Consider the following 13,362-nt stretch of genomic DNA (forward strand, 5'->3'; position numbering starts at 1 on the left):
TAGAACTTTTCTTAAATAGATCAGAATTGGTTATTTTAATTTACTCCCATTTTTTTTTTATGTGAATGAGTTCTGATTGTCAAATTCTTCTTAGAAACTGCTAAAATGTCAGAAAATTAAAAAATTATAATATTTGTCTATTTTAAAATAAACTGATTTTTTTTTCATTTTTATTAAAAAATATTAAAATTAAAAGGGTAAAAATATTTTAAAAAGTTCAATAATATAGGAAAAATATTATTTTGGCCAAAAAGAATTTTCTGTTTTTTTACCCAAAAAGAAAAGTAATCACAAAAATAATTTTAAAAAAATCATGAATGTTTCCACGTTCAAATTCGGACGAATCTAGGAGTTCAAATTCACATAAATCCATTTTTTCTATAAATTTTATGTACATATTTAGAAACTTAGTAAATATTTATAAATTCGTAACACTTCTATTAAAACTCTGATTATTCTTAATTCACGTAAAGCCTATTTATGAAATAATACATTTGATGCTTGTCGTAGATATACCTTTATTCCGTTAACCAAACACACTATTGAATGATTGGTTGACCATATCAACTTATAATATTCTCATGTTTCATTCAATTCTTTTTATTAAAAAATGTGTTTTAGCTTTTATATACTTACCGTCAAGTCAACTAAAAAAATGATAATAGATTGTAGTCATAAGAAATAAATTTTATAGCAAGAAAAATAAGTAAATTGTTTACTACAATTTAAAAATTGTATTCTTCAACAATTAGGAATCATGATCAACATTTGGAATGCATTAAAAATAATTTGTCCTCCATTTGCATGCAATTTATGTTACACATCTTTTTATTTCGTTTTAAAAGAAATAATGCTCTTCAAATTTGAAAATAATTTAATTTTACATTTTCATGGGGATATATACACAAAATCATCCAAATTGACATGTATTGGGAACAATATTTTTTCCCATTTGGTGTCCAATATTATCGAAGCTTGATTAATCTGAATTTACTCAGCATAGGGCTCTATTCGTAGGAAAGCGCTCCCTACCAAGAAATTTTTCATATTCAGACTCGAAAAACTTCTAATTATTAAAGAAGAAACAATCTTACCCGCTGATCACGATAGTGTTTTGAAACAATTTCATCATTAGGTAAAAAGTGGTACTTAATCGTATTAGTTATACTAATCCTTACTTAAAAGCTACCAAATCCATCTAGTGCTCATTATACACTATATATACTCATACAATTTATCTCAATTTCATCACAACTAATCAACCTTCTTTGCATACAAAAATTTCTTCAATTAACAAAGTCTTTATTAGAATTTGACTCATCATGGCTAAAATATTGAGTTTATTCATCATGGTCACATCTCTTCTTGTTTTTTCACCAATATTATGTTTATCTAGCAAGACCAATTATTATGGTTACCTATATCCACAATTTTATGATTGGTCATGCCCAAATGCAAAAGAAATTGTCAAGTCTGTTGTTGCTAAGGCTGTAACTAGAGAAGCTCGAATGGCCGCCTCTTTGCTTAGGCTTCATTTCCACGATTGCTTTGTCAAGGTAAATCATTTTTAGTCTCTTGAAAAGTATATCTGTCTGTTCTTGATTCAACATATTTTCACTGTGGTGTTTAAGTAGATACTGTTACTTTTTCTCGAATCATACAACTCCTTAATGACTTAATTATTTGATTGTCTGAAATTATGTTTTACGAAAATACTTTCCATAAATTTTTGTAAAAGAAAAAAAGAAGGAAAATATGACTTTCCTCACTTAGCAATTATCTTTTTTTTCTTTACTTCAAATCACAAACTATTTTTAGTAATTAATATTCAAAAGTTCCATCAAACACAATGTAGTTTGTTATTATTATTATTATCATCAACCTTTGATACTATTATGTTATAGAAAAAAAAAGTTATTTTCCACTCTCTAACTAAATTCTAGAAAAACAATTCCTAAAAAGTATAAGTGTTTAGCCAAAATTTATAAGCTGGTCAAATTATATTATAAATATAGTTTGAGTTTTCAATTAACCAAAAAATCATAAGTCGATCATTTTCGATTTATGACTTTTCAACTTATAAATATTTTTAATTTGACTATTTCTTTTTATTATTTTATCAATTATTTTCAATAAGTTATCTCAAACGGATTAACTAACTATAATATTTTTTTTATTTTATGATCATGTAGGGGTGTGATGCATCATTGCTTCTGGACAGCAGTGGACCAATAATAAGTGAAAAATTATCAAACACCAATAGAAATTCAGCACGTGGATTTGAAGTAATTGATGAAATTAAATCTGCACTTGAAATGGAATGCCCTCAAACCGTGTCTTGTGCTGATATATTGGCCCTTGCTGCAAGGGATTCTACTGTTTTAGTAAGTACAACGACTTTAAGCAAAGATTTAAATTTCGATGAGTTCAATAAAGTTTGTTTAAATTTTATTTTTTATTAGAAAACCTTTTAAGTATGCATAAATATATAGTTGTGAATTCAGTAGTTAAGACGAGCTATGAATTCTTGCAGGTAAGTTCAAAAATAATACCAGCGAGACTATTTTATCTCTCGTTGATGAGTGTTAATAAGTCGATGAAATACATTTTGTATTAAAATAACAGGATAAACTATTCCGTATTTTATAACATATCCTGGTCTGCTCGATTTCAATTAAGTTAAAAAAAATTATATCCTATATAATTTAGTTTGTTAGTTATCATCTTGATAAGATTATGAGATAATTCTTAATTTATATTATCAGTATATAAAATTTAAACTCGATTATTATTTATGCAGGCTGGTGGACCAAGCTGGGAGGTTCCATTAGGAAGAAGAGACTCAAGAGATGCTAGTATAAGTGGCTCCAACAACAACATTCCTGCTCCTAACAACACATTTGATACTATTCTTACTAAATTCAAGCTAAAAGGGCTTGATCTGGTTGACCTTGTTACTTTATCTGGTAAAATTTATTCGTACTAATTTAACTTTTATATATTTAAATGATAATTACAAATATTTTGAATAATTAATATAGAAAAAATGGTATAACTTTATACCATATCCAATGGGAAATAACAATTTAAAGGATTATTTATTCTTGGATAAAACAAGTTAAATAACAAAACTCCCCTTCTATCAAAGTCCTTACAACTTTCAACTAAGATCAAAGGTTAAAATTGGAACATAATTTTTCATTTTTACAATATAAAATCAAACATGTATTTTAGATTATACATTATGTATATCCATGTTGTCACATTTTTTAAAAAGAAAATCATCATAAATGTTTAAAAAATCCATGACTTATTAGTATGTATAACAATCCCTATATAATATTGTTTCACAAACCAAATAACCTTTTTAGTATAATTTTGTTCTATTATCCATGTGTTATACATATATAATTTAATTCTCTATTCGGTTTTAACTAAACTAATTATCATATCAGGGACGGAGCTGGATAGAGTGAACCCCTTTAACAAAAAAAAATTAACATTTTTATATAAGATTAAAAATATTTCTTGAATGTTAAGAAAGGACAATTACCTCTTGTTTCTGCTCCTCTTTTTTTGCTTCGGGGATAAAAGGTGCTGCGATAGGTAATAAGAAGCACAAACAAGTTTTATGTATATATAGTACAAGTTGAATTTCTTTTGATTTTTTCGTATGTTTACTTCTTTATAATTTTAAACCTCAATTTAGTAAAAATCCTGACTCGAAAATTGTTGCGTAGGGAGCCACACCATTGGAAATGCAAGATGCACTAGCTTCAAGCAAAGACTCTACAATCAATCAGGAAATAATTTACCAGATTATACAATTGATCAATCATATGCTACACAATTGAGAACTATGTGCCCAAAATTTGGTGGTGACCAAAATTTATTTTTCTTGGATTATGTCACACCAACAAAATTTGATAACAATTACTACAAGAACTTGTTGGCTTCAAGGGGTTTGTTGAATTCAGATCAAATTCTTGTGACAAAGAATCAAGCAACATTGGAATTGGTGAAATTGTATGCCGAAAATAATGAGATTTTCTTCGAGCAGTTTGCGAAATCTATGGTTAAAATGGGAAATATTTCACCTTTAACTGGATATAAGGGAGAGATTAGGAAGAATTGTAGATACATGAATTAAGAGAAAATAGTTATTGTGTCTCTATTTGTTGTATTTTTATGTTTTTATTTTTAACATTGTTGTAAGTTTTTTTTCTTCTTCTTATTTTTAATGGTATCATCCTCATATATTAAGTTCATCTTGGGTTGCCTTTTTCCATAGTGTTCTAAATGTTAGTGATGGTTCCATATATATTCATTTGAAGCACTTTCCTGGTACGTTTTAAAATGTATACTTAGTGGACGTTTGATCATGTTTTATTGTGAAATTTGAAGAAAAAAAAGTTTTGTTTTCAAAGTGTAAAATGAAATTTGGAAGTTGTACGGTCCGATCATGAATACAAATTGGAGTTATGTTTGACTTTCTATGAGTAGTCTAGAGTGAAAAAGTGAAACACGTTTTTGTTGTTTCTCAAATCCTTGAAAATTCTAAATTTTATGGTCAAATGTGTTTTTCGGAGTTCAAATACCTCCTTTAAGTTAACTTTTACTTGGTTGCGCCCCCCTCCCCACATTTATTTTTTCACACTTACCTTATTATTGGATAAAACTGAATCAAGAGCTAGAAAAGAGGTTGCGAAACAAGACACAAGCAAAGCTTACTCAAGTGATTCAGCATCTCTTCATCTACCGATAGATTTAAGGGTTTGAATCATAATGAAAGATAAGTGAAAATACTATTGATTCTCTGAAAACTTAGAAAGAATGAAAAAGAAAAAGACACTAGCAGGCTTCTTGCAGACAACAGCTGAGGATTATTGATGAGGTTTTTACAAGAGGATATAGTGTATTTATATGTTGGCATTGATCCTGAATAATGAGAATTGTTTCTTCTATATCATTTAATTTCATCTCCGAACTATTATCGATCTTAAATACACCTCTTGATTTGACTAATCAAATTTAAATACACTCTTAATTTTGCGATATGAGTGAAATAGACCTCCTAAAATTAAATTCTTCTACAAGTGCTGATTTTGGAAAATTAAACCTATGTATAAGAAGTTTCAAATAGTGAAACAGGGTCAAATAAGGGTTGGAAAGTTACATCCACTTGTTATGAGTTATGACAAATAAGTAACTTTATAGTGGTATTATGCACCTGGTCAATTTAAAATTTTAAATACGCCTCCGTGTAGAAAATAAAATAAAGAGCACAAATTCTAGTGTAATACATTAAAAATAAATATATAAGAGTTAAACCTATCAAATTATAATTCTGAATTCACCCCGACTAAAGTAGAAGCTAAATAAGAAGAGAAGAGTCTAGCATGAATGAGAGGAACCTATTAGAGTAGCCATGGAGACTGCCTGGACATCAAAGAAGAATGCTTGTATACATGTCATATACATGATATATATCACAAGCTAGCCTCAAGAATTAATTAATGATGCAGGCAAGTCATCCTTGGCTATCAAATAGGCACTTACCCTTCATGTAAGACACTCTTTTATCATTTCTTCATATGCTTCTATTTAATTTTATTTTTTTTAATTTTGAGCTATATAAACTATGTAAAAACACTACTATTTATATACACACATTTGACAATGTGAGAATACAAATCTAATTCTTTGATTCTACTAATTCCCTCTCTCATTTTTCCTCATGCAATTTATGCTTCTTTTTTTTTCTTTCACTTAAAAAGTAGTTTAATTATTTGATTATATATGTTATACATGCATGTATTTTGCCATTATGTCATTTAGGGGAATATGTTCATAGGATCTACAAGACATTGGCCTTAATTATGTGTACTTTATGGTATTTTGAAGGAGACAGATTTTCAACGACAACAAAAGTATATTTAAAGATTTGCCAATCAATTTGTACTATATTTTTCATGGGGTCCACGTCAAATTGTAGCAGAAAGACTCTATGCAACAAGCTCGATCCACATTTTCAAATTTTAAGGTCCGTTAGAGTTTTGGGACACTTGTTCCATCGGATTAACAGCTAGGATATACACAAAATTATATTCACTTTATTTTTTTTAATGAACATGATATTCGGATCAGTTTTTGCACACCTCGACTAGTTAAGTAATCTATTCAGTTCTTCTACAGAAGAATGACAACCTCAAGATGTTCTCAACTTGACACTAATTTATTTGGTGTATATCTGAATTATTTTTTAAAAATAATTTATGTATAATTTAAATATGAAATTGATAATTAAAAAAAAGATAGTTTTTTTTTGAGAGGGTGGGGGATATGATCTATTATCTCAAAAACAAATGTCCCGGAAAGCTATTCCCCTTTTACCTTGGATTGCCTCCTACCTTCATTCATTTATTCACTTATATGGTAGAGTGGCAATTGATCCAATTTTTGATAAACTTAATTGTTTTATTTATTTTTTAAAATTATTTAGTACCAGATGAAGCTTATTAAATATTTTCAAGAATATTTTATTAGTCAATTCAGGTTAGATATCAACCCATTTTTTACCAACATGAATTGTAGTGCATTGGTGTGAGTGTTTCGCCCTTAATCAGAAGTCTCGGGCTTGAGCCCTGGGCATGGAGAAAATTATGTTGGGAGAGCCATCCCCAAATGGGTCCTGCAATGCGCGATCTGAATTTAGTCAGAGCTTCAATGTGGGTTCCGAACACCAATTGGGAAACCAAAAAAAAAACCCACTTTTTACTAAATTGAAATGGGTTGAGCTAATAAATGAGCAAGTCATAAAACACCCAGACTTAAACGGATTAGGCAAATTGGTTTTGTTGGGTTTGATTTTACCACCCCATACTTAGACCGAAGGTTTCACTACAAACAAACAATAGAGGCTTGTTTGGATAGAGGATTGTGTTAATTCCTTACTAATTTTCTAGCCATTTTAGTGTGCAAAGATTAAAAATGTTGGTAATATTCCCCATTCCATAAATCAATACTTTTCAGCTTTGACCTCTCATAAAAGGATAGAATAAAATCTATGGCAGAAAAATTTGACTAGTAAAGGAGCTGTACTGCAACTTATGGAACAAAAAACTTTGCTAAAAGAATCCAATAATAGCAACTAGTCGCCATTGCTACAATGGAAGAAAAAAAAAACTAACATGGTGTGTAAACCACTTTAGTGAATGTATCATATATTTTTGCATACGCTGCACTATGAGTTGAAACCATGGTTAATTCATACACATTCACATCTCAATTCATCAAAATTACAGCCTACTTGTAAGGGCTAGGGTGTTAATATGTTCAACTAGTGATATCACCATTTAGAACAATGCTTGTGAACATGTTGGAACATGTACTGTACATATGATGAATGTTTCATTCTCGATAATTTCGAGTGAGATTGAAACGACTTACCCTTTATCGCTTCAAGGATGACATATAGAACCCTTGTAACAGCATATGTGAAGGTGGCAACATAGCATTTGCCATCTCCAAATCTGTAATTAGTTCCTTCACTTGAGATGGCAACATGAAAACTTCATCAGCTTGGTTTTTGGTCACCCATTCTTCTACGTTCCTGCATAAAGTTTGATTAAGCGAGCTTTTGAAATGGATCAGGACGGGAGTCGTTGGTATGAAATGCACAATTGAAATAAGAGAAGAAAGTGGCCAGGAACATGTGTCAAATGATAATGTTGAAACAGATGAAGTATAAACAAATTATTGTGTTACTTTCAACAAGTCCTACAAGATTTATCTAGATAACCTTCATTGGATTTCTAATGAAAATTGCATCTTAAAGTGTTCATAAACGATTTCTTTTCAAATTGGTAGCAACCATCTGATGCTATTTAAAATGTGTGACAACAGTATGTATACCTTTTTCAAAATCATCTCAGGAAGACAATAATTTAGTATTTCGTGCCAACTTATTGTTCTCTTCTATAGATTCTTCTTCCAGTATTTGCTTTACATACTTGATTATTTTGACATGTTTTACTTGAACCGAGGGTCCATCAAGAACAGTCTCTCTATCTTCACAAGACTAGATACGTTGTTCATGCCAACTTACTTCAATATGGCAACTACTTACAGACTTATAGTACAGTTCTTGAAAGTTAGTTGGCGCACATAACAATACGTATCTTGCAAGGTTCAAAAGTTGAACAACTTCCCCAGTAGTAAGGCAGAGATTGAGGAAGATAACCTATACATACGTGTAGATGGCATCAAATGACAGAAGAAAAGGACAGCTAGAGTAGAGAGGCAATTACCTGGGTTCAAGTTCCGTGTCATTGATGTTTGCAGAGAATAATAGCTTGACAACGGGGTACATATTAATCTTGGCAACTGGTTCCATGTTATGCACGCAATAGCCACTGTAGCACCATGCATTTGGGTTAAGGAGAACAATTTGTGAAAGTGCACGTTTGGTGTGTATATCTCTGACAACGGTCCGAAATGTTAGTTCGTCTTGTGCAGCTTCAAGCAATTGACGTGAAAACATCCTTTCCAAAGTATACTCCCTGGTATCACAGAGTAAGTTTATTATTAAATCATGAAATCAAAATCAAACAATCAAATGTCCTCAAATTCAAACTAGTTGGAGTTGACTGTAAGGAATTTTTCAATATCCATTCCACTCTATTTGGGCATATATCATGCCAATACACTGACGTAAAGTCTCTTAACAAGGAAAACTCATGAGTCATGATAAACACAAGAGGTATATGAAACAACTAAACTTGATCCCAACTAATTGCATCACTGATATGGATCATTTGCATTCTAAACTTGGTTAAGTTTGTATTGCTTCTCAGAAATTGTATCCCCCCATGTAATGTCAAATATGATAAGTCTGCTTTAACACCTGAATAATCAATTGCACAGACCCAGATGGTGCATTTGGATATCTGAATAACAAGTGCACTACTTGCACTTACATAGGATGTGATCATTTTTAATCTTAAAAACTTTTAACCTACATGCATTCATCTTAACATCAAAACTACTGCAACACTCGTCTTTACAATATTTTGGGCCTTAAAGGCCCAACATTCAATCTTACATGACATTGTCGGTCCCAGAAATGTACAGAGGTTATCTTTGACTTTATTAGATATCCTCATTGTGCATAGCATATCAGTAGTGGAAATACATGAAAGACAAGAGAACATATGCTCTATCCAAAGAATGTCTCTCTATCAGGGAATAACTTGTTCGACTCTCAGATAGGACAACATCTAACTAATGGCACTAGAAAACTATTTAGCAATTACAGCGCCATTGACAAAGTTGCCATTTTCATCTAGTTTTCAGCTTTCTAAAGAGAGAAAGAAAGACATCAACTCCATGAAATGTTATAGGGAAAGAAACATATAACTAAAGGACACATCTATTTAACAAAAATTCCTATTTACAGGCTCCATATGGTTTCAAGAATCACAAGTTGGGAAAGAAGTTTGAGTTAAGAAGAAAAATATAAGAGAATGCACTACAAGATAAACTAAATATAAAGGGGGATTGATAAATGGTTACCTAAATATATCATTCAATCCACGAACAGGCAAACACGTAGATATGTTAAATTTGTATAGCCGAACTCCATCATCCAATGGTGCTTTATCACTGGAGCAAGGGTATGCTCCAATAAGAGATGAACATTTTGGACAGAGAAATTCAATCCACTTGACGTCTTTGGAAAGACTGGAATGTCTTAACATAAAAGCATCCCCAAGGCAGCCTTTAAGAAATATTTTCTGCTTATCTAAGAGTTCAGTATTCATTTCATATTCTTTGTCCTTTGAAAATCTCTCACTGAGATTATTGCTACAACAGCCAGTATTGTGGTTTTTAATGTCACAGTTTGCCTCAGACGAATTTCCAGCCAATGACTTCATTTTGTCTTCATCCTTCAACTTTGAATGTATGCATGTTGAACTATCACCATCAATCATCATTTTAACAACTACATTGTGTGGTTTCACCCCATTATTTTTTTCCTCAGGACAAGGTCTTAAAGAAGTCATCTTGGCTGAATTCACCTGAGAATCATAAGTTTGGTCCCTTTTCAACACAGGAAATTCACAGCCGACGAGGTCCTCTTTGCATATGATAACAGATGCGCCAGTTATAAGGCAAACACCAGTTGTACAAGAATATGACTTTGCAAATTTCATGACTAGCTGTTCACTTATACCACCAAACGAGCAACAACATGTCCCAAACCAATTGTCTGCAACATCTTGCCAGTCGACTGATGGCATCTCATTAAATAATCTGCAAAAAATAAATATTTAGAGACACGCAATGGCTTAATGTAAATTAAATAACGGGCATTTCCTCCCCGACTGAGAGAAAGAACAGCCCTACCTGATACCCTTGGTTAACTTAGTTGAGCAACTTCTGCAGTAGAAATGAACTTCCTCCATAGCAGATAATTTCTTTATTTCTAATCCAACAAAGCAGAATTAATAATAGTGAAATAAAATAAATGAACATGAAACTCTATAAGTGCCAGAATGCAAATAAGGTTAGACTCATATAGTACGTTAAGCAGTGATCATAATCGTCTGCCTAAAACATAAAATCAAAGCAAAATGACATGGCAGTTTCTGCATGACAAATCACCAGTCCCTCAATGTCGGAATACATAAACACATCAAAGGAGATGACAGTTTCTGCATTACTGTCTATTCCTTTTTCTTTTGACTTGGTATCACAAGAGAATCAAGTCTTTCACATTTCTTAGACAAGTGTTTGACACGTGTTTAGAACTTTAAAGTTGTATTTTTACTTCCTAAAGTGATTCAACAGACATAACATGTTATGTTGATCAAATCCTGCAGTTTGGGTCTTGCTACTTATTGGAATACCTCGCAAACATAGAAAAGTGAATTCTTGACAAGTTTATATATAAATGTTATGAACTGTTTAATCCCAGGGGAAATTTCAAATTTGTCCTGTCCACCCATCCACAACACAAAAAGGGAAAAGTCCTGCTCTATCTTCTGCATATTGACAACCTTAGGTGGACTTTCATGAAGATCAAGATAAAAATCAATAATTATTTATTACACTCCAGTAAATCGGGAACAGAGGAGTATGTAGCAATATAGTTATAGGTTCAATCGACTAAGTTTACTAAAATTGCAATAAATAGTAGATATGAACCCATAACTTTCAAAATATAACAAGTGCAATGCTAATAATCTTGCATTCAAATTCAAATTGAGCCCATAGAATTCAAATTCTAGATTTGCCTCTGGTTAGGGATACATTAAAATAGTAGCTAAAAGATGCCGAAAAGAAGAAATCATCAAACTACCACACCCTTAGGTGCATCAAAAAAAAAATACTAAGTACTAATCTATGAAGAGTATATAAAATATCACAATCATATTTTTTTTTTTGACAACTAGGAAAACCCGCAGCTGCTACCCTTTGGGTGCACACAGGGTAAAAACCTCTCTCCTATGCAATAGCTCACAAACCACATAGAAGAGATAACCCGCACTAGGCAAGTCTGGTGCAACCCAGAAGGCCTAAGGGGTTTTGAACTTGAGACCTCCAACATGGAAGTCCCAAGCTCAAACCACAGGGCCACCCTGAAAGGTATAATCATATGTTGTAAAATGGTAAAAATCCTTTTAGCTGTATCCTAATGTATCAGCCAAGCACCACTAACTTTATCCACTACAACATACCCAGTATAATACCACAATTGGGTTCTCGGGATAATAGAGTGTACCCAAACCTTACTCCTAACTCGTGGAGGCAGAGAGATTGTTTCTGAAAGACCTTACCCAGTGTGATACCACAATTGAGGTCTCGAGAAGATAAGAGTGTACTCAAACCTTACTCCTAACTCATGAAGGCAGATAAGTTGTTTCTGAAAGACCTTGCCCAGTGTAATACCTCAAGTGAGGTATGGTGGAGTGTAGAACTGACTCAAGTGCAGCAAATGAAACTAGTTATGAAAACGGGAATACAGCAGTGAAGAGTAACAATAGCTAAATAATGAGCTAACATCCAAATTCGCAAATATAAAACCGAAACTAATCAATTTTAAGAAACATTCCTCACTAACCATAATTCACCGAGAACGGAAAGCAAGTATCTGAGTCCAGTTTTTCCTCTTCCGGTTCCGGTTCCGATAAATCCAATCCTGAAATGAGTGGATGATCAACAGGAAGAAGAAGAGCAAGCTTAATTTCAACATGATCATCAAATACTCTGCAATGAACCGGAGCTTCCGGGTCAATCAAAACCCGAGGAACTGGTACCCGAATTGAATCCCCTTCGACGAAACAGACAGTGAGCAGAGATTTCTCCACAGATAAATTGACAGTGATTTCGGTACAAGGTTTGATATTTGAACTGAAAAGTATTAATCGGAGAGTTGAAGTGTGAGATTGAGCTTCCCATGTGAATCGCCATTTGCTGCAATTAGGGTTTACAGTAGAGGCGGGAAACACAGGTTCAGATGAAGAAGACATGATTTTGATTGTTGATTCCATTGGGGTGGAAAATTGAAATTTTGTTAAGATTCTTTTAGGCCCATCTTACATGGATTTTCATTTTTAGCCCAATGGATAAATAAGAAAATTTGGCATGATTTAGATAGGGGAAACTTTCGCAGATAATCATTAAAATAATTTTAATTACGCTTTGTAGCTATAATTTACTAATTACGATTCATAGTTACATATTCATAAGAAGAAGAGTGGCGAGCGAGATAGGAAAGAGAGATGAGTTGTATACGTATATTTGTTAAATTGTATATGTATATCAATTTGATAATTCTATGTCGAAAGAAACATTTTGTATGATGATTTCTTCAATTTAGTCGTGCAAAATTGTGGATACAATTGTAAACCGTAAGATCTTTTTATGAGTTACATTCCATATTTTTTTCATAATGAGAAGGTTTTACCTTTTAGAATAACTGATCTATCTAGTTTGCTTGTTTATTTGGGAGGAGCAGAGAAATCGCTCATGTTAAAAGTATACGTGGAAGAAAATCCTATTGAGGAGGATCATAATAATGTAGAGGAATGGCAACAAGATATGTTTAATGATGAATTTCATCCTGCGAACATGAATAGTCCTGATGATGAAATTGGAATAGGTGAAGGTGAAGGTGTAGGTGAAGGTCAAGCTGAAGGACCGGATTGCAAGTTTCCTCCCACACCTATAGTTGACAAGAACAATCAATGTTCTACTCAAACTTCACGTGTGAATAATCTTAGAGATGATGAAACAGGATTTTATAAGGGAATGACATTCAAAAACAAGCAAGAACTGGCAAATTCGTTGAAAATTGCT

The 13,362-nt window shown here is 32.2% G+C and overlaps 2 protein-coding genes across 4 annotated transcripts; one reads left to right on the forward strand and one right to left on the reverse strand.

Annotated features, from left to right (window-relative positions):
• The first annotated feature begins 1,250 nt into the window (after positions 1–1,250).
• Positions 1,251–4,361, forward strand: LOC107013030 (peroxidase 72-like). The gene is made up of 4 exons (XM_015213013.1): positions 1,251–1,556; positions 2,193–2,384; positions 2,801–2,966; positions 3,741–4,361. Exons 1-4 carry the CDS (start codon positions 1,323–1,325, stop codon positions 4,148–4,150), a joined length of 1,002 nt encoding a protein of 333 aa, XP_015068499.1. The 5' UTR covers positions 1,251–1,322; the 3' UTR covers positions 4,151–4,361.
• Positions 4,362–7,169: 2,808 nt separating this feature from the next.
• Positions 7,170–12,587, reverse strand: LOC107012720. 3 transcript variants are annotated; one of them, XM_015212632.2, is made up of 6 exons: positions 12,321–12,574; positions 12,125–12,202; positions 10,408–10,486; positions 9,574–10,314; positions 8,310–8,561; positions 7,170–7,612 (listed from the first exon to the last, which is right to left on the reverse strand). In XM_015212632.2, the coding sequence occupies exons 1-6, from the start codon at positions 12,472–12,474 to the stop codon at positions 7,453–7,455; spliced, it is 1,464 nt and encodes a 487-aa protein (XP_015068118.1). In that variant the 5' UTR covers positions 12,475–12,574; the 3' UTR covers positions 7,170–7,452. The 3 variants fall into 3 exon arrangements, with proteins under 3 accessions (XP_015068118.1, XP_015068117.1, XP_027770990.1); XM_015212631.2 differs by having other exon boundaries at positions 12,125–12,587; XM_027915189.1 differs by lacking the exon at positions 7,170–7,612 and adding an exon at positions 7,946–8,242 and having other exon boundaries at positions 12,125–12,587.
• Positions 12,588–13,362: the final 775 nt, after the last annotated feature.

The sequence above is a fragment of the Solanum pennellii genome, chromosome 3, assembly GCF_001406875.1.
Source record: "Solanum pennellii chromosome 3, SPENNV200".
In the NCBI taxonomy this organism is placed as follows: domain Eukaryota; kingdom Viridiplantae; phylum Streptophyta; class Magnoliopsida; order Solanales; family Solanaceae; genus Solanum; species Solanum pennellii.